General features: G+C 38.9%; 2 protein-coding genes across 3 annotated transcripts in view; one reads left to right on the forward strand and one right to left on the reverse strand.

Moving 5' to 3' along the window:
• Nucleotides 1-21617, forward strand: part of jag1b (jagged canonical Notch ligand 1b) — a 33463-nt gene extending 11846 nt beyond the window's left edge. Inside the window, exons 4-26 of the mRNA XM_084093572.1 lie at nt 582-833; nt 1739-1799; nt 4406-4536; nt 4621-4740; nt 7811-7924; nt 8005-8118; nt 8204-8317; nt 8421-8467; nt 9489-9662; nt 10668-10818; nt 11528-11692; nt 11968-12081; nt 12177-12290; nt 12396-12509; nt 13233-13349; nt 13917-13944; nt 14794-14879; nt 15872-15985; nt 16280-16389; nt 16498-16731; nt 17490-17621; nt 18016-18163; nt 19667-21617. Of these exons, the coding sequence (XP_083949698.1) occupies nt 582-833; nt 1739-1799; nt 4406-4536; nt 4621-4740; nt 7811-7924; nt 8005-8118; nt 8204-8317; nt 8421-8467; nt 9489-9662; nt 10668-10818; nt 11528-11692; nt 11968-12081; nt 12177-12290; nt 12396-12509; nt 13233-13349; nt 13917-13944; nt 14794-14879; nt 15872-15985; nt 16280-16389; nt 16498-16731; nt 17490-17621; nt 18016-18163; nt 19667-20121 (3209 nt within the window). The 3' untranslated portion in view covers nt 20122-21617. The remainder of the gene's footprint in view (nt 1-581; nt 834-1738; nt 1800-4405; nt 4537-4620; nt 4741-7810; nt 7925-8004; nt 8119-8203; nt 8318-8420; nt 8468-9488; nt 9663-10667; nt 10819-11527; nt 11693-11967; nt 12082-12176; nt 12291-12395; nt 12510-13232; nt 13350-13916; nt 13945-14793; nt 14880-15871; nt 15986-16279; nt 16390-16497; nt 16732-17489; nt 17622-18015; nt 18164-19666) is intronic.
• A 1337-nt stretch (nt 21618-22954) lies between these two features.
• slx4ip (SLX4 interacting protein) overlaps nt 22955-27719 on the reverse strand; it is a 46103-nt gene continuing 41338 nt past the window's right edge. Inside the window, exons 7-8 of one of the 2 annotated variants that reach the window (XM_084093573.1) lie at nt 24500-24597; nt 22955-24433 (exon numbers count right to left, since the gene is read on the reverse strand). In XM_084093573.1, coding sequence (XP_083949699.1) covers nt 23911-24433; nt 24500-24597 — 621 coding nt within the window. In that variant the 3' untranslated portion in view covers nt 22955-23910. The remainder of the gene's footprint in view (nt 24434-24499; nt 24598-27719) is intronic. The other variant, XM_084093574.1, reaches the window with a different exon arrangement.

The raw sequence follows: 27719 nt of genomic DNA on the forward strand, positions 1-27719 counted from the left end.
GGCCATTCACACAGAACATATTTTTCCATTCTAAGTGAATGGCTCTTTACATTGAAAAATATTAAGTGTGATGTTATAAAGACAACATTTTGTTTAAAAATTAAACATTTTGTCCCAAAAATTAAATAATTGGGATTACATTGCCATTGTAATAATTCGAAAATAAATAAAAATGTTACTGGAAAAGTTCAAACCAACTCAAAATGATTAATTATTTAATTAGAGAGAGAGAGAGAGAGAGAGAGAGAGAGAGAGAGAGAGAGAGAGAGAGAGAGAGAGTGAGAGAGAAATTGAGTGAGCAAGACAGTGTTTATTCACTGATGTCATGAGTGCTGGCTGCCAGTGGGATTACTTATTATATAATTACATTAAACTGACTTTAAAAAGGGGAATCTTGTATAACTTATAAAAAAAATTGAAAATTGCTTAACTTTTGGTGAGTTAAAGCAATGTAAAAACATATGTTGTCATAAATTATTGATCATATATTTTTTTACAGTGAAGACATTACAGTTTCCTGGTAATAGTGTGTGGTGTTGTTTTGTGAAACCCTTTCTGACTTTCACACACTGACTGTTCAGGTGGAAAGCTGATCGAGAAAGCGTACCACTCTGGCATGATCAACCCAAATCGACAATGGCAAAGGCTAACCCATAACGGCCCGGTCGCCCAGTTTGAGTACCAGATCCGGGTAACCTGCGACGAACACTACTACGGCTTTGGATGCAACAAGTTCTGCCGGCCACGTGACGAGTTTTTTGGACATTACACCTGTGACCAGAATGGGAACAAGACCTGCCTGGAAGGCTGGACAGGTCCTGACTGCAATACAGGTGAGCAAGTTGACTTTGTTATCCTGTTTCAAATACACATGGTTCCTATGGTCATGAAAAACCTGAATTAGGGAATTTTAAAATTGGATTTTTAGACCTGGAAAAGTCATGGGCATTTCTATAGTGAATATACACTAAATATATTTAGAAAGTTTGTGGTCCTAATTATTATTATTTTTTTTTTATGTTTTTGAAAGAAGCATTTTATGCTAATCAAGGCTACATTTATTTGATTAACAATACAGTAAAAACAGTAATATTGTGAAATATTATTACAATTTAAAATAACTGTTTTTGGCTTTAATATAATTGAAAATGTAATTTATTCCTGTGATGGTAAAGCTGAATATTCTTAAGTGTCTTAAGTGCCACATGATCCTTCAGAAATCATTCTAATATGCTGATTTGTTGCTCAAGACACATTTCTTCTTGTTATTATTAGTTTTTAAGGATTCTCTGATGAATAGAAAGTTCAAAAGAACAGCCTTATTTTTTACAATCATGAAGGCAGGAAAAGTCATAATATTTCATTGATTTGGGCATTCCTAAATACATCTGATAATTTAATAAAATGGTTTGTAAAATGTGCTTCATGTTGCTGATTTTGATTTCTATGTTAATTTCGCGATTTGAATGCTTTCAATTCAGACAGTTGCCATTTTAAGAGGCTGATGGGCGAGGGTAGTTTGAATAAGCTGTGAATGGAGAGTGCAGAACCCAAAGCCTGACGACAGGCCTCAAATTAGAGTAGGATTCAGTGAGCTGATCTGGGGTTTGAAAGATTCCCACCCCATACATTCCCAAAAAGTTTTCATGGGTGAACAGGGGACATTGAGGCCCACGGTGTTATTTTACACAGCCCAAACTTGCTGTTGTTCATCCTTTCCCTTTTCTCTGTTTTCCAGCTATCTGCAGACAAGGTTGCAGCACCGAACACGGATCCTGTAAGCAACCAGGTGGCTGCAAGTGAGTTATTTGCAAATGTATTCTTCATTCCTATAACATTTTGTGCCATTTCCTGCAAGAAAGTAAGTTTTACACTGTCAACGGGCTTATTTTGTCCTCAGCCTTACTCTTTAACTTTTTGAGCAACAAGTCAAGCCTTGTTAAAGAGTGAAAGATGCAACAGTGCAAGCTTTGACCGCAACTAAAGGCTCATGGTTAAATCTTGTTAGAATCCATGTGTCCCGTTTGACCTGTCAGGGTCTGATAGCTCAAGCTCAAGACAATGAAAGCACAGATTACAGACATTCACCTACAAGTATTCCAACATGGCTAGCGTTTTAGCTCTGAGATGGTGCAAATAAGGCCATGTTGTGGAGACAACTGAAGCACAAAGCTATTTATAGCTATTTAATGTTTTGCTTTTGTCTGGCAAGATGTCTAGGCCTTATCTACAAACCATAATCTGCCAAGTTGAACCTTTAATTGGCTTTTAAAATGCACTGCTTGTTTTACTAATGATGTATGAATTTGGCCACAGGGGAAGAGAAAGCGATGCATATCTTGTGTGTGTTCGTATACAGCTATAGCTCCCGAGTGCATCATAAATACTTTTGTTCTCTTTTGAAACACTGATGCACATCAAAAATAACTCATAAACCCAACTGGCGTGTCTAATATGAATTAAAATAACATGGTGGTTTTATTCTACAACTTGTGTTGATTCCAGAACAGAATTAAGCTATTTTGCATTTTTTTCATCCTTTCATAGTCAAATTTTCGCTAAGGAGCTTTTTTCTTGAGTTTTGTTCTTGAGTAATGTTTTGCTTTTGTAATATGTGCGATGTAAAAAAAAAAAAATGCAGAAACGAGGCTGTCCACAGTTATTTGCGTCGTCATAAAGGAATGCATCATGTGTAACTTATTTGTTTTGAGTAGGGCATCGAGTTAATGAAAATTTAATTTCTTTCACAACAAACTGATCTTCTATTGCTTGGAGCAAGTCATGGCAAGTTTTGGATTGAGATTTTTCTGTTTTTTTATTGACTCGTTATAGGTTTTTACTTGGGTCTGGTCAACAGCCTGACTTTGGTGATGTTTGGTTATGAAGTTCTTGTTTGTTTGACTAATTCTTGCCATTGTACCAGCTCTGATAGCATTCAAGATCAATGCTAGAAGTCTACAGAATTCAATGTATACTAAAACCTCAGCTCTTTGTTGCATTTGGCATGATTATATCCCATTACCTATTCATCTCTCACTAAAAGCTCGCCAGAACACACAACCATGCAATTGTGCAACTGTTGTAACAAGAGCTCTTACTGTGCTATATTGGAACCGTCAAGGCCTACAGGGTGAAAATGTCTCTCAGCCATACGGATTTAACGTTTCTGCTTTATTATCATACAAAGGCACTTCTAAGACCTTGCTAACCTGTTTTGTGAACGTTTCTCATAGTGAAATCTTCTCGCACGTTTAAGAATAGTTGTCTTTAATCACAGAGAGAGGTTTCCTCAACCACCGTGTTTATTTTTACAGCTGAACTGCCGCCTCAGGCTAATTGTTTTCTTTTTTCCCCAGAGGGCAGTCTGTTTTCCTGCGGCTGAGCACTCAAGCGACTTACTATCTCATCTGAGTCCTTCTTTAAGGAATAGGTTATCGCTTTGGCTGCTTAATTACTGCCATCTTAAAGGGGAAGTGTAGGGAAGAGTTATCTCTGAGCCGTTTTGGAGATGACTTTTAATTACAGGCTTAGAGATATTCTGCGGCCGTAGCTCTGACTCTCTTTTTTTCATTCCCGGGGCAGAGAATGGCTTCATGGGAACAGGCGTGAGAATGCAAAAAAACCCTGCCATAAATACATTGGCCAGTAGAGCAGTCTGCAAAAAACAATCCCCCTCCCAGACGGTCCGAGCAGTTCTGGGACCAAGCCGCTCCGCTTTTATTGAGACAGAGTGTCCTTCCACAAGCTAATGTTAGTCTCTCTAAAAGACCCAGTGGAGTTTTAAAGCTGCTGTTTGTTGTTTGCATGGTTTGGCATTAAATAATCAGACAAGAAGTTGTCGGCGGTTCCCTTTTCCCCAGTGGACTGGAGCGACCTTTTAAAACGCAGTTTATTCAGCATCGAATTCCCTTAAAAACTTGCTAAAAATTTTTTTCAAAGTACTTTGAGTAAATTATGGCAAATTATGCTTCAGAAAATCACTACACGTTGTTTTTGTGTGGTGTTGCCTTTATAACAGAACGCACTTCTTTACCACTGACGCCTTTTGAGAACATGAGAGAATTGGAAAAGCAAACTCTTTCTAAAAGAGATGTTGGTGAATATCATTTTAATTTTTCAGAGGAAACGAGACAATTTTCTGCTCTGTTTATCAAAATAACGTCAGTTATTGTTGAAAGTATGTTGTTTAGAAAATAGTTTTGTACTGTTAGTCTTGTCGTGAAATTACTGACTTCTTGTTATTCATTTTGTCCATGATAACTTATCTCATTTGAATGCATATTATCCACAACAAAGACAATGAAGTAAATGCACAGGTATATACTACTATATATGTATATATACTGGCATTTGGTGACAGTTTCAGTTACAAAATCTTACCTTAGGGTATATTTGGTGCTTTCAGGTGTCTGTATGGCTGGCAGGGTCCGTACTGTGATAAGTGCATCCCTCACCCGGGCTGTGTACACGGGACCTGCGGTGAACCATGGCAGTGCCTCTGTGACACTAACTGGGGTGGACAACTCTGTGACAAAGGTAAGCACACATTCATTTTAATTATTCTGACCCTGTTTTGCTTTCTAGCATTCATCACTAATACTGAATGTTCTTACCTCTCAGATCTAAACTACTGTGGAACGCACCAGCCGTGTCTGAACGGAGGAACGTGCAGCAATACAGGGCCTGACAAGTACCAGTGCTCTTGTGAAGACGGCTACTCTGGGGTCAACTGTGAACGAGGTGAGTCTGTCATGCTGTAGTGGTTCAGTTTGCAGATTCTGGACAAGAACGATCACACAGACAGCAAAGATATGTCTGACTGACATGAAAAAGCCGGCAAATTGCATATTGTTTTGTTTTTTTGTGCACTTTATTGGTGGATTTGTCTAAAATAGTTGATATCACAATAATAAACCAATTGGAAATGGTGATTCTTGCCATTTTTTATGCAACATGCATCAGTTAGTGAACAAACTGTTAGCAGTGCCGTCTAAGGCTGATACTGATTGTTTTGGGCAGCAAAAATGTCAGTATTGAGCTTTCTGAAGTATACTGTTTCTTTTTCTTTGGCCCTGGCCCAAATGGCACACTTCATATGCACTTACGATCGTATGCACCGACCGTAGGGTGTCCCATTTGCCATTTTAGGTTTCTGTCATTTTAGTTTTCATTTAAGGGTGTTTGTGAGCGTTCCCTTCGTGGTTTATATGCGTCCTCGATACGCACTTTTGGCGAGCCCGCACTGAAGCGAGCAGTCAAAGCGGCATTACGTCATGAAAGTGCAGACTCGTAGGAAGACCGCAAGTGTTTAGGGTGACATTTGGAACAGGGCCTTTTTTTCCATCATAGTTGTCATTTTCATTTCTAACAGTCCATTTGAAGGTCTCCCCTTTTGTATTATGTATTTAAATATGGTGTGTTTTAAGTTTGTAATGCTTTTAAAAAGCTCTAAATGAATTTTGATTTGAATTTAGAGTTGGTTCTGGTCATTAGATTTAAGTTTCAGAGAAAAAATTTAATTAAGAGTGTACTATAGCAAAGAGTATAACTAATTTTCTTTGTCATTCTATTGGAACTGAATAACTACAGCATAAAACTGTGATGTATAAGCTAGTGCACATTTTTTAAATATAATCAAAAATTGTACCTTTAGGGGTACAACAGCTTGTCAAGGGCAGTGCCCTTAAAGTTATGACTTATCTACCCCTAAAAGATTCATACTACTACCTTAGAGTAGTAACATGAACCAAAATGTACCATTAAGGTACTACTGTGAACATTTTAGGGGTAAATAAGATACAAAGTTGCCTCTTTGAAGATACTGCCCCTGTAACAAGCTGCTAAAGGTAGAATTTTGTAATTTCATTCAGCTTGAATTTGATTGTCTCATTTAATAAATCTTTATAGTCATTATGCGCTGCTTTCTGTGTTTCTGTTGGCACGACTCACAAGTTCCTTTTATACACATTGCCATTTTGCTATTGACGTCAAGTCAAATTACTGCAGCAATGTCATTGTATTCTGGTATAACTGTAGATGGGAAAGGGTGTAGAGAGCCTTATGGGGGATCAGATGATGTCAGAGCCTGGGCCTTAACTGTCTACAGTGTCAGGAAGTTCGCCCAGGTCTGCTAATCCTCTGTTATGATATGTCCTGCCAGTGGATCTCGTCTGTTTTGACAGTCAATGGCTGGATGGGTATAGTGATGAAATCTGCCAGATGGACCGTTATGGCTTTTTTTTCTCCCCTCCCCATCCCCCTCTCGGATTCATATGATCCACATTCAAGCCTTTAGGGTGGTGACAACCTCCTGGGGCAATGTGAAGAAATCTCTCCTATCCAAACCATTGGAGGAATCATTCAGTCTTGAGCAGGAAGATAAAAGCTAAACTAACTGTTAAGTTAATGGGGTCAGTCATGTGACTACTGTGCAAAGGTCAGATCAACATGCTCTGGTCACTGTAGAGGTGGACTTGAGAGCACATTAGACTTGTAGTTCACTCAAAAAGGAAATCTGTCTTCATTTTCTTATTTCATTATTTCTTCTTCATACTTATCCTGTGCTCACCAAAACTGCATTAATTTGATCAAAAATATAATTTTTTTGAAATATTATTACAATTTAAAATAACATATTTTAAATTTTAATACATTTTAAAATACATGCTCACATATTAATGTACAGGGATGCAAACCTGTCACCCTTCGGCAAAATTTGCTGTTTTTAATCCAAAATAGGTCATTTGTGTAGATACAATGTGTTTTTAAATGTTTTATTTTATTTAATTTACGGTACCATTAGTACCAACTCAATTCTGTACCCGCTGAAACGCATATTTTTGTTTGCAGCGTTGGGCATTGTAGCCAATCACAGGCATGTCTGTTGAAAGCAATGGCCAATTAGAGGTGTTTACTGTTTACTGTAGGTTAGTCAGAATGCGCTTATCGCTCAAAACACTGAAAGTTTACTGACTTCGACTGACGAGTTCTTCATGATCACAGATCGTGTCATCATAACAGACAAAGTGTAGCCTAGATAAGATGTGAATAAGAGATTAATTGATTATAACAGAAGTTTTTGCGTGAGTGAGCTGAGTCAGAGTTCAAAGCAAAGCATGAAAAGAAGTATATTAGGAAGTGGAAATGGCGTGCTGCAGTTTTGTTGTCTTCCGCTTTAAATGCTCGAGCTCTTTAAAGTCTGATTGGCTGTCATTGTTTTTATCATTCATCAGCTGAAAAAAAAAAAAAACGTTCTGAACGTGATTACAATTATATAGTTTCTCTGTGCCATTATCATTATAGCTGTGGTGTAGACTCTGCTAGTCTTTTATATTTAGAACGCTTTATCTTTATTGTTGTTGTTATAGTTACCGTTACCGTTCTTGGTGTGAACGGGCCTTTACTCCAGTCTTCAGTGTCACATGATCCTTCAGAAATCATTCTAATATGCTTATTTAGTGCTCAAGAAACATGTATTATTATTATCAGTGTTGAAAACAGTTGTGCTGCTTAATATTTTTGTGGAAATCTTTGATTCTTTGAATGAATATAAAGTTTAAAAGAACATTTATTTGAAATAGAAAGCTTTTATAACATTACAAAGTCTTTACCATCACTTTTGACCAATTTAATGCATCTTAGCTGAAAAAGTATACATTTTTTACCCTAAAACCATTTAAAAATGTTATTTTTTGTGTGATTAAAAATTTTGTTTCAATATAATCATTATATGTCTTCACAAAAGAGCTGTACTGTACGTGTTTGAAACTGCAGAACACAAACGAGTGAGATTATGTGCTTGCATTCACAGCTGAACACGCTTGTCTGTCCAACCCATGTGCGAATGGAGGGACATGCAAGGAAACCAGTCAGGGTTACGAGTGTGTCTGTGCAGTCGGCTGGAGCGGCCCATCATGCGAAATCAGTAAGGCGGCACACAAACAGTAATCCAAACATAAGATGCCAAACAACACTTGATGTGTCTAACCTGCTCTGTTCTCATAGATGTGGACGACTGTACGCCAAACCCATGCAAACACGGAGGCACCTGTCAGGATTTGGTCAATGGCTTCAAATGTACCTGCCCTTCTCACTGGACCGGCAAAATGTGTCTGATTGGTGAGAGATTACTTCATCATTTAACTATATTTTTTTCCTAAACGTGTGCATGCTTTTAACTTATTTACAAAAATTATTTTTAAAGATGCCAATGAATGTGATGACAAGCCATGTGTGAATGCCAAGTCATGCCACAATCTGATTGGTGCCTATTTCTGCGAGTGTCTCCCTGGCTGGATGGGTCAGAATTGTGACAAAAGTGAGTATATCTATGTTTTTCTTTTTAGCTCTGCTTGTGTTTGCAAAGATTTATTTCTGCACCGTGTTTATGGGTTATAAACTCAAATTTCTCTCATTTTTAGACATAAATGACTGCCAGGGTCAGTGTCTGAATGGAGGAACTTGCAAGGTAGGAGATCTCCTGATCTAACTTCACTTTCAGAAGTCTTTGTTGACAATCTTTGATTACTATCGATATACACTACCGTTCAGACATTTGGAGTCAGTAAGAAATTAATAATTTTATTCAGCAGGATGCATTAAATTGATCAAAAGTGACAGTAAATACATTTATAATGTTTACAAAAGATTTCAAATAAATGCTGTTCTTTTGAAGTGTCCATTCCATTCAAAGAATACTGAAAAAACTGTTTTCAACATTGATAATTAGAAGAAATGTTTCTGAAGGATCATGCGACACTGAAGACTGGAGTAATGCTTTACCATCACAGGAATAAATTACATTATAAAATATAAATATATATTTAAAAACATGCAGCCTTGCTGAGCATGAGAGACTTCTTTCAAAAGCATTACAAATCTTACCCACACCAAATTTTTGAATGGTAGTATACAATTCTTTCCAAGATCTGCCCACTCACAAGCAGGAAGGAGCTGGCATTTCAGACTGGCATGTAAAGTGGCCAAGTACATCTACTTATTTTGTACATGATGTTTAGGGGTTTATCTGAAATTGGATATAACTATGAACAAAGTGGAATGTACAGGTGTACTCAATGATATCCCCTATAATTGCTACTGTCTGCTTCAAACAAAATTCCCAAATCCCTTCAGAGTGAATGCCATGAACCTCTCAAACTTTGACATCCAGTGACTAGTTTGTCTTCAAAAGGGCTCATTGTAGAAGCCTGGAAGCTGTAAACATCCATAACAGAAACATGTAGAGTTCACGGGTGTGTCGTCTGAGCCTGACCTCTTAATACCATTGATTCTCAATAGTGTTGTACGAAAAAATTTAAAACAGAATAATACTTCTAAACAGAATAATAATTTTTTAGGGTTAGTGCCAGGAAAGTGTGTCTAGGACTATGGCAGAGGGCTTATTTGACCTTCGTCACTTAAGTACACTGAGTTATTGTAGCTTTTTTTCAGGGATTTTTTTTTTTAATTCTTGCTCTTTTCTTTAACAGGATTTGGTGAACGGTTACCGCTGTCTTTGCCCTCCTGGCTACTCGGGTGAACACTGTGAAAAGGACGTGGATGAGTGCGCTAGCAGTCCCTGTCTAAACGGTGGTCGGTGTCAGGATGAAGTCAATGGATTTCAGTGCCTGTGTCCTGCCGGCTTCTCGGGTCAGCTGTGTCAGGTGAGGGAATCTTTGTATATAAAATCTTATGTAACAGTAACTGTATATTTATTTCCAACCTCACATTATGTAATGCTTAAGTTAAAAACAAGACTCAAAATATAAATATGATTGCATGGACAAAGTTCAAAGTTATAAAATTGCTTCTAGTTGATTTCTGTATTAAATGTGCCAAATTGTGATGTTGCTCGTCAACCATAAACATCCTGCATATCTACAGTTAAACTGGCTAAACTGGACACTTGTCCTGATGCATCCAAACAAAATGGCTCTCATAAAGAATAAAATTCCTCTATTGATAAACGGTATAGCAGAATTTTAACAGTTCTATTGGTGGGTATACGCTACCGTTTAAAAGTTTGGGCTCTGTCATTTTTTTTAAATGTTTTTTAATGTCTCACCAAGGCTGCATTTATTTGACAGCAAACTCAGTAATATTATTAGAATTTAAAATAACTGTTTTCTGATAATAATTTGTTGCTCAAGAAACATTTTTGATTATTATCAATGTTGAAAACAGTTGTGCTGCTTAATATTTTTGTGGAAACTGTAATGCATTTTTTTCTAGATTGTTTGATGAATAGAAAGTTCAAAAGAACAGACAAATATCATTTTTTAACATTATAAATGTGTTACATTTAAATGAATGCATCCTTGCCGAATAAAATGATTAATTTCTTTAATAAAAAAAAATCTTTCTCAACCTAAACTTTTAAACAGCCGTGTATACCTTCATTCACCTAGCTCTAGTTGTACCCCAAGGAAAGAGACAGACAAAGAAAGAAGGGCTAGGTTTGAGACAGCCAGGGTTTGGCTAGCTCTTTAAAATATTCTTCTATTTGTTTTTATTCTCCTGAGCATTTTGGTACGCTTTTTCCTGGCAGACGCCGTGTCGAGGCTGTTGAGGGTTGCTCTGTTTTCTAAGAATCCAAAAATGCCTGGATATCATTTTCCCCTCATCATTGAGCTCTCTTTTCTCCTCTTGTAAATCTTTCTCCGGTGTAGCTGGATATCGATTACTGCCAGCCCAACCCATGCCAGAACGGGGCGCAGTGTTTCAACCTGGCCTCGGACTACTTCTGCAAATGCCCCGATGACTACGAGGGTAAAAACTGCTCTCACCTGAAGGACCATTGTCGAACCACATCATGCCAAGGTGAGAAATCTCAGTCTCCGGGACGGATCTCGTCTCAGTATCTCTTTGTAAAGCGCCTCTGAAACCCATAGTAAGCTGATCTGCTAGTTGCATGCCATTGTTCAGCTGCTGAGTAAAACGAGATTACAGGCCCGTGGACTCTCCCACCACCTTCAGGGGGAAAGATGAGAAAAAAGAACTCATATTTTGTTACATGAGGCTTTTTCAGCCCACAGTGAGCTATTTGACAGTAACCTCTCTGGACACACAGCTCACATACACACAGTCTCTCAAACACTTTCCCCATTCCCAAATCCTCCTGAACATTTGCCAGCTTCTTAACAGCTCTGTGTGTGTTCTCCGTGGTTATGACTTGGTGGGATTCTCTGCCTTGGATGTTTTAAAGTGTGTGTGTGTGTGTGTGTGTGTTTGAGGAGAGGCAAACCCCACAGCTAGATAAGCCCATCAAGTTTCTTTGTGAGCAGAGTCAGGGCTTATGTGCATTAAATGGCCTCCTCGCACATTCTTTCTGCAAAAGCAGATGTAAAAACTGGATTTGCTTTCTAAAGTGAACCAAAAAAAATATCTGAATGCATTGCCTGGATTGCTGTTAAGTGGAAGAATGGGTAGTGTCACACGCTTTTGTAGATTTTATGTCACTTGCTGTCGGTCTGCAAAGAACCCAGAGATTTAACAGCTGGACTTCGTTCTTTCATTGAAACCCTGACAGTGATTGACAGCTGCACTGTTGCCGTGGCATCCAACAGTACGCCGGACGGGGTGCGATATATCTCCTCCAACGTCTGTGGCCCTCACGGGCGCTGCAGAAGCCAGGCCGGGGGACAGTTTACGTGCGAGTGTCAGGAAGGTTTCAGAGGCACCTACTGTCATGAAAGTAAGACTGAACATATTATTGGATTATAGGGATTCATTGATATTGCACTTATTTCCAATAAGTCCGTAATTATTTTAACCGATAACTGATAAATGCCTAATATTAAAACCCTAGACTATTTCATCTAAATTAATTAAATATAAAACACATCAAAAAAATAATGCTACAAGTGACAACATTATAATATACGGTTTAAAAAATATATTTATTTGGAGATTTGCTAAAGATGGTCTTAGATTATCCTAAATTCTATGGTGTCTTTGGTCATTTTTCAGATATAAACGACTGTGAAAGTAACCCATGTCGCAACGGTGGGACTTGCATCGATAAGGTGAACGTTTATCAGTGCATTTGTGCTGACGGTTGGGAAGGAGCTCACTGCGAAATCAGTATGTTCACTTGAATAGATTTTTCTCTACTTATACTAAATGTTTGTGCTTCTTTGAGTTCATTTTCTCATTCTTTTCTCCCCGTTTTTTTCCAGACATAGATGACTGCAGCTTGAACCCTTGCCTAAACAAGGGAGCATGTCAAGACCTAGTGAACGATTTCTACTGTGAATGTAGAAATGGCTGGAAGGGAAAAACCTGCCACTCCCGTACGAAAGATTATTTTTATGACCCACCCAGTTTGTTAAGTTTTTGTTTTCGTGCTTGCGAGTACACAGAGTTTTAAACTACTATCGGATCAACTGTAATTTCAGGTGACAGCCAATGTGACGAAGCCACATGCAACAATGGAGGTACATGCCATGATGAAGGGGACATCTTCAAATGCAGGTGCCCACCTGGCTGGGATGGTGCCACATGTAACATAGGTCAGTTTGGATGATGCCCATTAACTTTCTCTCTCACTCTTAGAATGTGATACAGCTCACGTGCATCAAGTCTGTACAAATATACAGCAATCCCACAAACCCCTGTGGCATGCTTCTTGCTGCAAAGTCATACTTTTACATGAAAATGCACTTTGGAGCAAACAGTTGTAGCAAACCTATAAGCTACATATTTGCTGCAAGTATTTCTTGCAAGTGCTTTAGAATTTTTTTTTAAATTGCTCCTTTCTAGAATGTTATGGCCATTTAAATGTTCAAACTTTATAATGCCAAGGACCCCGGAATGTTACCACCTCCCTCCTAAAATTTGAAGGCTTTACATTTTAAAACCAATTTAGACAGTGTAAGAAAAATAGTAACTGTGATATTAGACATACTGAATAAAGACAACATATGAGGTCTATTAAAAAAAAATCTATCAATGTGTTGGCAGTAATTTGCTTCAAATAGCACGGTCTGTAAAAAAATTTGGACGAACATTTTTTTCACAAATTTGCTTGATGCAGAAAATATCATATCTGGCGTACGGTCGGCTCCAGTTCTTTGATGGGAAATTCAGTTGGAACGAGCCTTGGGAAATGTTGTACTTGGTAATACTTCAAGATGTAGCGGGTCTGTTTTAAATGTGGCAGTCTTGTTGTGGTTGCAGTCGTGTTGATCTGTTCAGTTCAAAGGGTTCTGACCTCTCTTGTGGTTCCTCTGCAGCCAACAACAGCAGCTGTCTGCCCAACCCATGTGAGAACGGAGGCACCTGTGTGGTCAACGGCGACTCCTTCAACTGCGTCTGCAAGGAAGGCTGGGAAGGATCCACCTGCACCGAGAGTGAGTCGTGTGTTAACTTCCTAGATAGATTTAAAGTTGAAGAGGGAGTCATTTTACTCATAAAGGTTTTCAACCCTCATTTGGTCTGCGAATAAAGCAAGGATCCATTTTCCTGGCTTTGTCTTGCTCGTTCTTTTCCATTCTCTTTCTCTAAACCCACCTCACCCTGGCTGGACATTGTTGACTGCTGCCAGCTATGAAGGAAAAAATTTAAATGAGGGAAAGTGGAGACAGATGTCCCCCCCTTCCTCAAGCCCACCACCTTCTCTCTCTTTTTCCCCACTTGATGTGCCTTTCTCATGTATTGTTGTACACCTCTCACTCTGTGAGAACAGAAATCTGGAGTCCTAAAAAATGAAGAGAGAAGAAAAGCTGGAGACAGCGAGTCAGTTAGTAACCGAGCAATCAGCGAGTCTGCCAAGCTGGACGCCCACGCGAGCACGCAGACGCAGACGCACGCACACACCGACACAAGCTCTGACATGTTCACTGTTGTGTTCGTTCTTATGTGCTCACATGGGTGTGAAGTGAAACAAACCCTCATCTCTCTCTCTCTCTCTCTTTCAGATACCAACGACTGCAACCCACACCCATGGTAAGTCCTGGCAAAACATTTACACACAGCCTGCCGCTGTAAACAGGCCCGTACAGCTGTGCCGCACTTTCTCACACTCTCTCAGTGCTGGGAAACAGGCACTCCTATAGCTTCTGTCATTCCAAGGGTGCGTTAAGCTAGCTGCCTATTGTGCTTTTGACATTTTGTCTGAGCAAGATTCTGAGCTGTCAGGAATCACAATAACATATCCCATCAAAACAGATTTTGTGTCATTTGGAATCAGGGTCCAAAATGTACTTTTGGTTAAACACCTGCCGATAGCAAGTGAAATGATCAAATTTATTGATAATTGAATTTACCTGTTGTTTTTTTTTTTTTACATAGTTGTAAACGAGTTGTTGGGATGTGCAAGCTGCGACTAATGTTTTTATTAGTAGACAGCTTGCATGTCTTTGAATCTTTGTGTCACTTTTATCAATGACAGTCAGACTTTACAACTTGAGTAAAAGATTTGTTGCAAAATTTTGTTGCAATTTACTCATAAAGTGACTATTCACTGGTGAGTTACAATTTTTAAGCCATTTTATATTTGACTTTAAATTTCATTTTTTTTATATGAAATTATTTTATTTTGTACTTATCTATTTTATTCGCTTTATTTTAAATAAAATTGGTTTATTTGGATTTGATTACTTTTTCAACTTTGGTTGAACTCGAACTTGAACAAACTCGAACCGTGAACCAACAGCTCTTATGCAGTATGTCAATATGCCAGCTTTTACTCTCCTTTGGCGCTTGGCAAGTGATCATTTTGGAGCCTGTTTATAGTGCTGTAATGGTGGCTGAATTGAACTGTGCCTGACCCTCCGTCTTTCTCTCTCTCCACAGCTACAACACCGGGACGTGTGTGGATGGTGAAAACTGGTACCGTTGCGAGTGTGCTCCGGGTTTCGCCGGGCCAGACTGTCGCATAAGTGAGTGTTAGATGACGCCTGATCCTTTTGGCTGTCAGCCCTGTTAATGTGCAACACATCTCTTCAAAAACAAACAGAGCTGGAGCAAAATGCAGTCTAGCCACCCAATTAGCCAGCCCTCTGGGCAGAATGCCAACGACACAGCGAGCACCGTCCTTGCATTCTGCAGCGCTGATGTTCACGGCCCCTCGGGAAAAACTTACTCTGAGTGACCGAAAGCCAATCAGCCTGCTTATCCAGCACTGATTACAGAGCTCGTTTTTCTTGTGGGAAAAGCTTTCATCTGGCTGCACAAGACATACCTTAGGCTTTACTGTTTGATGCATCCAAACCTGCAAATGAGCTCATGACTTTACTGTCAGCTTAGCTCAAGATGATATAGTCCATCAGGATAGGGTGTTTAGTCATACTTTATGAACTTAATGATGTATATTTATCTCATATGCAAGACTGCATGACAATTTTCTCTTGGTTTAAGCAAAAACAAATTATGATTCAAGATATTCTTAGAAAACAAGCCTTTAATATCGCTAGCAGACTTGCTTATTATATGGTAACACTTTACAATAAGGTTCGTTAGTTAACTACATTAGTTAACATGAACTAATAATGAACTGCACGTATACAACATTTATTAATCTTTGTTAATGTTAATTTCAACATTTACTAATACATTATTCAAATCTTGTAAACATTAGTTAATGCACTGTGAACTAACATGAACTAACAATGAACAGCTGTATTTTTATTAACTAACGTTAACAATGATTAACAAATACAGTAACAAATGGATTGCTCATGGTTAGTTCATGTTAGTTAATACATTAACTAATGTTAACTAATGAACCTTATTGTAAAGTGTTAACGGTAAATCTAGATATTTTATATATTTTTCTTGGGAAACAAGACTGTACCTGTTGCTATTCATGCTATTGGAATGCTTTTAGGACATTCGGAGTGTGATTCCTAACAGATTCTCTTCATTCCTTCAGATATAAATGAGTGTCAGTCTTCTCCTTGTGCATTTGGCTCCACCTGCGTAGATGAAATCAATGGTTACCGCTGTGTTTGCCCACCTGGAAGAACAGGACCAGAGTGTCAAGAAGGTGAGAGTCATATACTGTAAGCTTGTGCAAACTAGCTTATATGCAAACTACCAACCTCACTGTCCCCTCGGGAGACCATAATTTCTTCTTGGAAAAATCCAAGACCTGCATTAACAGCTCCAAAATCCTTAATTTCCACACCAATAACTTGACCCTGTCAAGTTGTCAAAAAAAAGTCTCATCAAAATTTGCCTTTGGGCTGCACGATTATGACTCAAAGACTCTTTTTACTCAAAAAGATCAAACAACCCCCTTTCTTGCCATGTCATAATTTTCTGTTGGTGTCGTTCACAGTCATTGGGAGACCCTGTATTGCTAATGGTCAAGTAACTGCTGATGGCGCCAAATGGGAGGAAAACTGCAACCTTTGCCAATGTCAAAATGGAAAGGTTCATTGCACCATGGTAACTTAGCTTCCACTTCAGCATATTCTTGATGCAATTAGTAATATTTCTCTTAATTATGCCATCAAAATGCATATTGTTTGACTTTCTTTTTTTTCTTTTTTTTAGATGTGGTGTGGGCCAAAGTCATGTCGGGCAGGAAAGACCAGAGGTGGGTGTCCTACTGGCCAATCCTGTGTTCCCATCAAGGAAGAGCACTGCTTCGTCAAACCCTGTCCTAGTCTGGGAGAGTGCTGGCCCCCTGCGCCCTCTCCACCCTCCAAATGCCACGCCAGCTTCTCTTACCAAGACGACAGCTGTGCCAACATCACGTTCACCTTTAACAAGGAGAACATGCCTCAAGTGAGTTATACTTCCAGAGGAGAGCCATTGAATTATGAGCTTTTGAGCCGTTTTCCCCCTTTTCCAAACGTCTCCTCCAGACCTCCACCCTTCTCTAATTCGGTGGAGAACCGAGAGCGCAGTGGGGCGTGAAATATCAGGTTCTCTTCATCTAGGATACAACGTTCCTCGTGGGTGAAGTTTTCCAGGCTAGTTGGATTCTCGCAAGCTTTGTTGTCATATCCAAACACTTTTTCTTTAGATGAAAAAAGCGCAAGAAATACATCATCTTGTACAATAAGCCCTGGCTCAGTATCCCTTTCCGAACCAAGGCATTCCTGAGCTAATATCCCGTAACGGTTTAATACTTAGGCAGTCATTGTATGAGAACAGAGTTTGAGAAACACCGCTGGCGGCTGCCCACCAGCGGGTCTGAATTGCTGAATGAGAGACAACTGATTGCAACACATGACAGCGACAGGCATAAAAAAAACACAGTTCTTCTTCTAATGTGCTACAGAAACAAGGGAGGAGTGTATAGGATTCATATTTGATAAGGGAAAAACCTTACCGTCTTTGTCTCTTTTTTACTTTCTCCCAACCGACTAAATCTTTCATTCTGGTCTTTTCGCCCTGCCCTCAATGTCTGCTTTGCTATGGGAAACAAACCTAAAAACTGAGGAGCAGATTTGGGGATTTGGATGCATATTGCACTAATTATTTACTTGGAATGGGTTTAAATATGAACAAACTCATAATTGATCCTTCTATTCTGCCAGGGCTTGAGTGTGGAACATGTATGTAATGAGCTGAGGCACTGGTACCTGCTGAAGAACCTCACGGCAGAATATGCTGTGTCCATCACCTGTGAGCCATCTTCTTCAGCTAGCAACGAGATTCACGTTAGCATCGTAAGTATGGCTTTTCAAAAGGTTTAAATGGATATAACATTACATTTAAAGATGCTCCTGGAGGTCCACCTTTAGCTCTAACACAAGTTTCTAGGTTTCTGGATGACCTTGCTAGTTCAGTTTTTAATTAAGGTTGCAACTAAACGCATCAGGAAGGTTTTAAGGAACCCCTTATTTAAAGGAACAGTTTACTCAAACATTTGAATTCATGTCCTTCCAAACCTGTTTGATTTCTTTGTACTCTGGAACACAAAAGAAGATATTTTGAAAAATGTATTTTTTTCTATTGTCCATGCATTGAAAGTCAGTATGGTCCAGAATTGTTTTGGACCCCACCGACTTCCTTTCCCCCCCAAATATTTTAAGGAAGTTAAAATAATTTTTTTTTGTGCAGTCCACAGAAGAGGCCGGGTTGGACAGGAGTCCTATTAAAGACATTACGGTTCAAATCATTGACTTGGTGAGCAAGCAAAATGGGAACAGCACCATCATCAAAGCCATCACTGGTGTACGGGTTCACCAGACACAAAGCCCCAAAACTGGTAAGCATCTTTCCATCATACTGGTCATTGGGTCCATCTTTGCTGAAAGTAGTCGAAAATCAAAGTATTAAGGTTTCCACAATCGAGGCCAGTCGTGTTGAACTGTCTGTCCTTGGTCTGTCTTGCTTGAGCAATGTTTAACTGTCAAAAGAAGCTTTAAGTCATTGAAGCCATGGAATGTTACATCAGCTCTGCCAGTTGGATGGAACTTCAATTAGACATCAGGGCCCTCTTTATGCATGCTGTTCATAAAAAATGGCGTCCGATGTTTCTGCCAAGCTGCTTAGTCTCTTCCTCACTTAAAAAACCTTTAAAACATGTGCGCCAGCCTCTGTAGATTGGGCCAGGGGACCCGGTATAAACAGGGTATGTCTTGTCCAAAACAGGAACATTTTGCTGTTAAGTTGATGTGTGGATTATTTTTTCCCTACAGCACTTCTGTATAACTCCAAGATTTTCCAATTTCCAATGCACAAATGTTCACCAGTAAATAGGAATAAACCGTGCAGCAGCACTTTTTAAGACAAGTTTCCATTGTAGTCTAGGAACAGGTCGATGATGACACTTTTTTTAAATTGCATTATTAATATAGTATAAAAAAAAAATTAAAGCATTAAAATTCATGAATATAGAGCCAGATTTACTAAACAGAGCAAATTAGCTTGAGAGCGCAATTCCAAAAAAGCACAGATTGGAGTGGAAAGTTCTGCGCATGATCTGTAGCCAGTGTTGCCACTGTTGTGAAACAACTGATTAGTGCAAAACAAAAAAACAGACAGTGCACATACTATTCTGTTGCCGAAATTTGCGGTACGTGGACCCTCGTATACTTTGGGCTTTAATAGGGTAGGGTGTAACGATACCCTCATGTCACGATTCAATACATATCACAATACTGAACTCACGATACAATGTTATTGCGATACTCCAAGACATATGATAAAAGGTTAACAAGAAATTTACTTTTGATTCAAATGCTAAATTTGATATTACATTGTGGATGTAAATGTATAGGCTCGGACTTGGTGCTGATAACCCAATGCACAGGACAATGGTGACACCAGAATAAAAATATTCATGAGTCTGAAGCTGAAAATACAGTATTTTTTAGATTTTAGATGAATATGCTTGCACTCTGTCACTGACTAGATATATTTAAAATAGTGTAGCCACTTTTTACTGGTAACAAAAGACATTTGGCACTATCAGGACCCACAATTTCCCCCACTGCATTATTAAACATTATATTCTCACACAGTAATTTTTATTTTGGGTGAACTATACACAATATATATTGTCACTATCCACAATACATGTTGTTGCATTTTTGTATTGCGATATATTGTGACACCCCTATAGTTAACCACTTGACATTTTTTTGTCGTTAAATTCGATTTTCATTAAACACAAACATTTTTCAAAAACAAAAGAAACCTACATGAAAACTGTCATTCTCCTGAACACCGACTAACTGTCCCTCTGGTTCTTCTTCTTCTTCTCCAGACTACCTGGTTCCTCTGCTCAGCTCCATCTTCATCGTGCTCTGGATCCTCGCCTTGGCCTCTGCCTTCATGTGGTGCATTCACCGTCGACGGAAACAGAACACCCACGGCAACACAACTACCTCAGCAACAGAGGACAATACCACCAATAACGTGCGCGAGCAGCTCAACCAAATCAAAAACCCCATCGAGAAACATGCGGCCCATGGCGTGGCCATAAAAGATTACGAGGGGAAGAACTCCATCATTGCCAAAATTAGGACGCATAACTCTGAGGTGGAGGAAGAGGAGATGGACAAACACCTGCAGAAAGCGCGCTTCACTAAGCAGGCGGCCTACACGCTGGTGGAGCGGGAGGAGCGCGCGCCCAACAAAAACCCAAACTGGACTAACAAACAGGACAACAGAGACTTGGAGACGGCACAAAGCTTAAACAGGATGGAGTATATCGTATAGCAGGCAGCTGTGTTGCCGTGCGACCGAACCCCTGTTGCACTTACCGGTCACTTGGCAGGGTCTCGGGGGGGAGGGTTGTGCTTCTTAAAACTGTTGAGTTGTGTTCTGGACTCCAAGGCTGTTATTTGCCTAGAATCCTGTGTTAATTTAAGTTTCGACAAGCTGGCTTCACACTGGCAATTGATAGTTGCTGTGGATGGCTAGAAAACCCAAATGCTGCGTTTCACATCCAGTGTTTTCCTTTGTAAAAGAGAGAAGAAAAAAAAAGTAAAAAAAGAAAACGTACACATTTCAAATGTCTATATTTTTGTGGATACGTTTGAGTATCTCAATGAGTCTGAAAAGTTTGCATAGTGTTTGCAAATAGTTTTAAGTGTTATTTTCGTTCATAATGACAATGCTCTCACAGCTAAAGTAGTTGTTTCTTCCTTATCCAGCGGCTGTGTGGAAACTCTCTCTAGTTGGTTTTATTTCTAGTTCTGAACTGAAAGTGCCTTCACAGATACGCACCACAGCAATTGTCGGAAATGAGTATAAAAAGAAAAAGAAAAAGAGCAAAAAAATTATTTATTTTTCCTTTCTTTGGGCGGGATAGGTCGGTCAGCATTTTGCTGCCAATATGAAGAATTGTCAATTTAGTGTAGATATGTATATTTTTTTTTAATTAATCACTGTGTATATTTGATTTATTAACTTAATAATCAAGAGCCTTAAAATATCATTCCTTTTTATTTATATGTCCTGTCTAGTTTTGAAGGTTTTGATAGCTTTGTCAGCCTATAGCTTTGTTCGGACGACATTTGTTTCATGTTTCACATACCAAAATTTCAAAGAGGAAATAAAGCAGTCTATTTTTTAAGAAACAAGACGGGCGTTTGTGTGCCTGATATGTTTTTTTCTTTCTTTTTTTATACATTGTCAGATATTTCAATATTTGTATTTGCCAACTCGTACTTGCTCAATGCAGGTAATGTCATCATCATGGCTGCTTTTTGTTTGGATACTTGGTGGCAGACATATTGCTTGCCGCGGATGAAAAAAAAAAAAAAAAAAAAAAAAAACAACATTAAAAACATAAAAAATAAAAGGGAACACGAGTCTTTTAGTTGCTTGTTGGTAAACCTGATTCACACAAATCATTTCTCCTCAGCTTCGGTTTGCAGTATGTCATAAGCTAGGCTGTGAATACTTGAACAGTAGGAGGCCAATGGAAACACTGTAGATGACTGCCTTGCTTTCAGGAGTCCATTTCTATTGCTGTGCACATGTAGTGTTCTTTTCGTAGTTCTTTTATATTGAGGCTCTCTAAAACACCAAACCGACATGCTTATCACATTTGTAAATTCTATGAGATCATGGCAATATTCAATGTTCATATTTGACCTTATTGTAAATTTGTCTTTGTTTCTTTTTTAGTTTGTTCCTGGCAATATTTTTTGAATGTTATATTTATTAAACATTTTGTATAAAAGGAAAATTAAATGTTTGTTTTTCGATTTGTGCTCTATTGTGCTGCTTTGGGAGAAACTGAATCCTCTTTTGCGCTGGCGTAATATTACGTGAGGCACAAGCTCCGTTTAAATGGTATAGCTGTGCAGATTGTAGACGCTGTGACTGAAAAACCTTCCCCACGTGATGAATGAGGTATTCAGAAAAATAACTGCAGGGCAAAAGGCAAAGATTATGGTGATTAGCAAACGAAAGGGGTTTCCCAATGTTTTTCAGTCATGAATCATGTAAATTGTGTCATTTACTCATCCTTGTGTTTTGTACACACTTTCTTTTTTCTGTGGAACGCAAAAGACGACATTTTGAGGAATTAGGTTGCTGTTTTTCAAGCACAATGAATGGGGACTGGAGGTTTAAAGGCGCAAAAAGAACACAAAGGCATCGTCAAAATGCTCCATACAACTCGTGCCCTATATTCAAAGTCTTCTTATGTCATATGATAGCTTTCTGTGAGAAAAAGAAGGACAAATCTTGAAATCTCTAGCTCTCCTTGTCATGAGTGAAGTAACAAGTCCAATTTGTGAATGATATATTCTTTTGAGTGGGATCTTTTCAGTGATTCATTTTATAAAACCTCTCTGAATGATTTATGAATCAGACTCAAGATAAACTCGCTGACTCCATTCATTCGCAGCAGAGGATAATCAGTGAAAAACAACTTAAACTTGTGTCTGTTTCTCACACAAAGGCTTCAAATAGCTTCTGAACACTTTGATGATAAATGTAGGGTGCATTGAATGGCGACTGATGCTTTCAAGCTTCAAAAATGACACATTGCAAGTGCATCGAAATGGCTGCCTAACACAGCTTCCAGAATTTCCCATTGTGTTCCACATAACAAAGTTAGTTGAATGGGTTGGTGACATTTTCATTTATAGAGGACATTTTTCTTGTTGGCATGAAATGCAAATTCACCATATCTATTTTGTAAATGCATGTTATTAATCTTATTCTGAACCTATCTATGTGCTCTTCATTTTTAACAAAAAAATATTTTTTTACCTCACAATGTTTACTCAAAATGTCAATTTAAACCCAACTGATCTCAAAATCTAATCAACAACTGAAATAGAAGTTCCTACTTTTTTTTTTCAATCATTCATTACACTCTTATGTACATCACAATACATAACATAATAAAATATCTGTTGCTACTTGTTACATTGCGACTTTAAGCTTAAATTTGCTCAATGTTAATCTCCAATGTTATGTCATTCTGAGGATTAAATAATCAAAAGTAAAAAAAAAAAATCCTAATTTCTTCATTATTAATGCTAAAATAAAGTAAAATATGAGTTCAAATTGCAAGGCAGTACAATAGATTGCATGAACAGTGATGATTTCAGTTTTTATTATTTCTTGGACATTTAGGTCACAAGGATCTCAATAGGAACATTGTTTAAGAATTTAATGATTTGAATTGCATTACAGAAATCAAAATATACAGTAAAATTACTTTAAAATTTGTTCTAACTCTAAACCAGAAGCATTTTGACTAACGTTATGGCATTATTACAGCACAATGTTTGTATATTCTGATACAATTTTTATGACACAAATCTATTATACTAAAGGCATAAACATCAAGTGATTTGTAAGCATGAGAATGCGACTCGAATTTATATCCATACATATATTTATCCTGCCATCACGCACTACATCAATGTCGACTGCACCCCTGATTAGCCAAATTTCGGCCACGAGCTGCACTACAGCGTTCCATAACGTTGTCAGTCATCCCACAGCAGACTTTTAGCTGTTATGAAAAGCAATAACACATTTACAAATAATAACCGCAGGGAGACGGCAGTCGGCTCCAACGGTGAAAACCCCTGATCGCTTAAGGAGCGTGGTGTATGTGAAAACACAGCGAAATCAATCATGTGCTCAGCTGAAGCTGGAAGAGTGGAGATTTCAGACGGATGGAGCCAGAGATTTGGGCTTGAAGCCACAGTGTGCTCGGAGGCTCCCGTTAGTCTGAAATACAAATCTTACGCAGAAAACGCAAACTACAACACGTAACCAAAAGCAAAGTTATTGTTTGCATGAGTCGCCTTTAAGCTGTTACTAATGAAGCCAAATATTTGAGAGGTTCTTGGTAATCTAATATAAGCTATTGAGTTTTTTACTTTGAAGGCAAAAGGGAAATACTGTAAAGACTGTGTGTGGTGAACTCTTGTGCAACCACCGCTGACAGACAGCATTACGGTAGAAGTGTGTACTGTAACATCCATCGTGGTGGCGTCAGATATCCTCTCTCGTTCTATGCCGCTGCGTCCCTCAGGACTTCTTGAGCCGGCGTAATCGGGATGTTCTGGGCTCGCCCCCCTTCCTTCCCTCTCTGGCGGCCAATCTGGAACTAATAGAAGAGCCAGAGGATACGGGCTTGACGGATAGGCCTCTCAGACTTGTGGCCAGCCCGCTTTGGTTAGTCTGTGAAATCTCAGGCTGGGGACTGCAAACGTCTGGAGAGAGCTTGTTGGAATCGCTCAATGCTGCAGGGTCACCAAGACGCAATCTTTTTGTCTTTTGGCGGTCAACGTCCTCTCCTGAGCTGCTTGGGGTTCGTGGTCGTCTCTTCGGACCGGTAGCATCAAGATGTGGTTCAGTGACCTCTTTATCGTTACTTAATTTAGATGACAACACAACTTTCCCTTCCTCCAATGACTCATCCGTGAACAAGACGAGGACAGGATGACACGTTTCGGACGAACCCTTTTGTGCTTCATCAACTTGCAATTGGTCTGATCTGGACTCTTGATTATCTTGGTGTTGTCGGGGTTGGACGTTAGCCTGCTTGGCACTGGAAGGATGAGGAAATGTTAAATGAAGATGAGGATAGATCATCACAAGCTATATAAGAACTTACATCTTCTGAAGGACAGCTCTTTTTGTTGCTGTGGAGTTGGGTAATGGATTTATGGTCTCGCCAGAGCTAGAAAAATACTTTGATCGGCTTTGTTCACTCTGTTCAGACAAAAAAAAAAAAAGTGAGAGATTAATTAAATTCAAGATGGCGGACAAAAAAAGAGAAATGTTGATTATAAATCAGCTTTTATCCAGTCATTTATTGTTTAGTTTCAGTTAGGATGCTGTCTGAGCTACTCTCTCAACACTTGACAGAACTATGAAGTACATTGTTTATTTCTTGTTTTTCCATTGCACTGACTTGAATGAACTATTTGGATATTTGGTGTAGCCATGGAAACGAATCCATGAAATGTTTTGTTTTGATGGCCATACCCAAGAGACCAAGCAAAAACACAAGCAAAAAGCTTGTGTTCAACTGCCAGAATTCAGAGAAAGCTCTCTTTTTTCCTTTTCTCTGGCTCAAATGTCTGATCATGTTCATCAGAATATAAAAATGTGTGTGGCTGTGCGTTTAAGGGAAACATACTTGTACATGTTGTATATTATATGTGTATGTGTGTTAGTATTATGCATGTCAAAACAAGTACCAATATAGTTAAATGTGTATACACACACAAATATGTATATATACTGTAAATATACAGAATTGAGACCTTATCTGAAGTCAAGACATCATAATTGGACACGTTAAGCAAAACATTACATTTTAAATGATAACTAAATCAAATTTAATTTCCAGAATAATATTCCAATTGTCTTTGATGGGTTGTGTGTGTGTGTGTGTGTGTGTGTGTGTGTGTGTGTGTGTGTGTGTGTGTGTGTGTGTGTGTGTGTTTATCAGGACCTGGCTTGACCACCTGAATAGTTTAACAAACACTTTGAAGTCCTTGTTTTAGTACTAGCCATGCTTAACTAGGCAGCGCTGAGAAGAATAAAGAGACGAGGCAGCTTATTGAATCCCACCAACATACACCTTCAACAGTCCTAATGAAGCTCTATCAACAGAACAATCCTTGACTGAGCAAGAACAGAGCGGGCGCTTGTGGCCGCCGTCTTTAGGGGCACAGGATCATTGAACTGCGATTAACCAACACAAAACAATCATTCCAGTCCAAACTGATTGAATTTCATAAAAGTGTAGGTTTACCAACCAGCCTCTGAACAGGTTTAAGATATATAGGCTATTAGTTCTATTTTAGGAGCAAACGGCCAGATAAGCACAAGGTCCGTCAAGTCATTAGAGCGAAATGAGGAAACTGCAGAGGGATGCGTTTCATATGAAGTGCAGACGCTGGCCTAAAGAAGGGGCCTCTACCCATATATAATGCCTTGTTTTATAAAGAGGGTTGGTGTGGCCTAGTGGATAATGGTATGGAATGGTAACCAAAAGGTTGTAGGTTTGAACCCTATAGTGCATGCAATGGTGAAGTCAACAGTACAATACAATCTAAAAGAAAGCATCAAAGATAAATGAAAACAGGGACAGACTGACTTGTTATCCATATTGCTCGTCTTTGAGCTGAGGCGTAGTGAGCAAGTCATGCTGAATAAGTTTTGAAACACACAAGGAAGGTCCACCTATTGCATGCTGCAGCATGTGATTGTGGCGCAACCTCAATCATGTGCTTTTTTGTTTAATATAATGAAGACAAAAAATATTACAAAATCTCACAAGATAAGTTCTTGGTTGCAAGCTAAATCTTAATTTACAGTATTTGTATTCCTGTATCTCAAACAGTATAGTATGGGTGCTAGCAGCCAATGGGTTCGCGAAAAGATTTGTGATTTGGGTCACGTGTTTCCACTTTTTTATGTGCATGTCTTCTAATTGAATAAAACAGTTATCCACCTCAAGCGAGTGTATATGTTTTTTTATGTGCATTTTGCACATTTGCATCAGTATTTGCAGTAAATTGTATTTGCATCGTTTAAATCCAGCATTTTTAATGTGACATTCTAAAATTCACACTCAGAGACAGCGATGTGACCAAAATGTATCACAATAAGAGTCATTTCATTTAAAAATTATGATATATATCATTATGTTGTTATTTTTGTTAGAAATAAGGTACTTACAATGCCAAAAACAATGACAGCACGCAAGTACAGAATCAAGTTCTCTTTCGTGCACTTGAATGGTTTAAAATCTCTTCAAACATTAAACTGGCACATGAACAGGATACATTTCTGTGATGATGCAACACTGCAACCTAACATGAGCATAATTGCCAAAAACAACGCCAGCGTGCACTTACCAAATTGAGTTATCTTTTGTGTCTTATCAGGCTTAAACAATTTAAAATCGTTTGGAACATAAAAGTGCCCCTATTATGCCTTTTCAGATATGACATTTCATGCAGTATGTAATATTGCTGTTTGTGAATGTAAAAGGTCTACAAAGTTTTTAAAAATCATAGTGCAAGATAAAGTTACTGTGCGTTCACACGGCCGCTGGCGAGAGCATCAAAGTGGCCGGAAGTCATTCATGTTCAATGTGAGCCGGCAGCGAGCTCCGGCGAGGGAGGCGCGGCTTGGACGGCGAGAGCGGCGAGGGGAGTTGAAGTCAGATCAACTTTATGGTTATGAGCTATGACGCGGTTCGGCGGCAACCAATCGGAATGTAGAAGTCCTCCGCTTGAGAGGATTCCAGAGAACGCAGTCCTGTAAACTTTGGTTTACCACATTAGTTCCCAAGCAAAATATAGGAGAGGTTGATCATGTGAATTTGATAAGAAGGTGCGCAACACTATTTATAGGCAACATTTTTGTAGCTAGAACGCTTGTTATTCAGCAGGAATGCAAATTAGATTAGCACTTAACCATGAACACAAAAGCCACACCACAAAAATGGCTTTTTCGTTAGCAAATATGTCACTATAATTGTTAAGTTCTTTCCATCTATCAATTTCTTACTTTCACATTCAAAAGATTCCATGAGGTTAACTTATACCTACCCTACTTGGTCAGTCTGCACAAATAACGATCAACATGCCTGTTTGCTTTGCGGCCCCTTTAAATAAAGTTTAAAAAAAGACCAAGCATTCGATCTACGTCAAAGCGTCCACGAATCTTTCTACGACGTCGTTGGCAGGGAGGCGAGAGCGAATTTTGCCGCTCTCGCCGGCGGCGGTGTGAATGCAGACAGTACATTACGCGTTAACAGGCAGCAGGCATCTTGGAAAACAGTCTCGACTAATCGAGTCACGAACGCCGCGCTA

The sequence above is a fragment of the Abramis brama genome (genome assembly GCF_963993115.1).
Source record: "Abramis brama genome assembly, chromosome: 19".
Classification (NCBI taxonomy): domain Eukaryota; kingdom Metazoa; phylum Chordata; class Actinopteri; order Cypriniformes; family Leuciscidae; genus Abramis; species Abramis brama.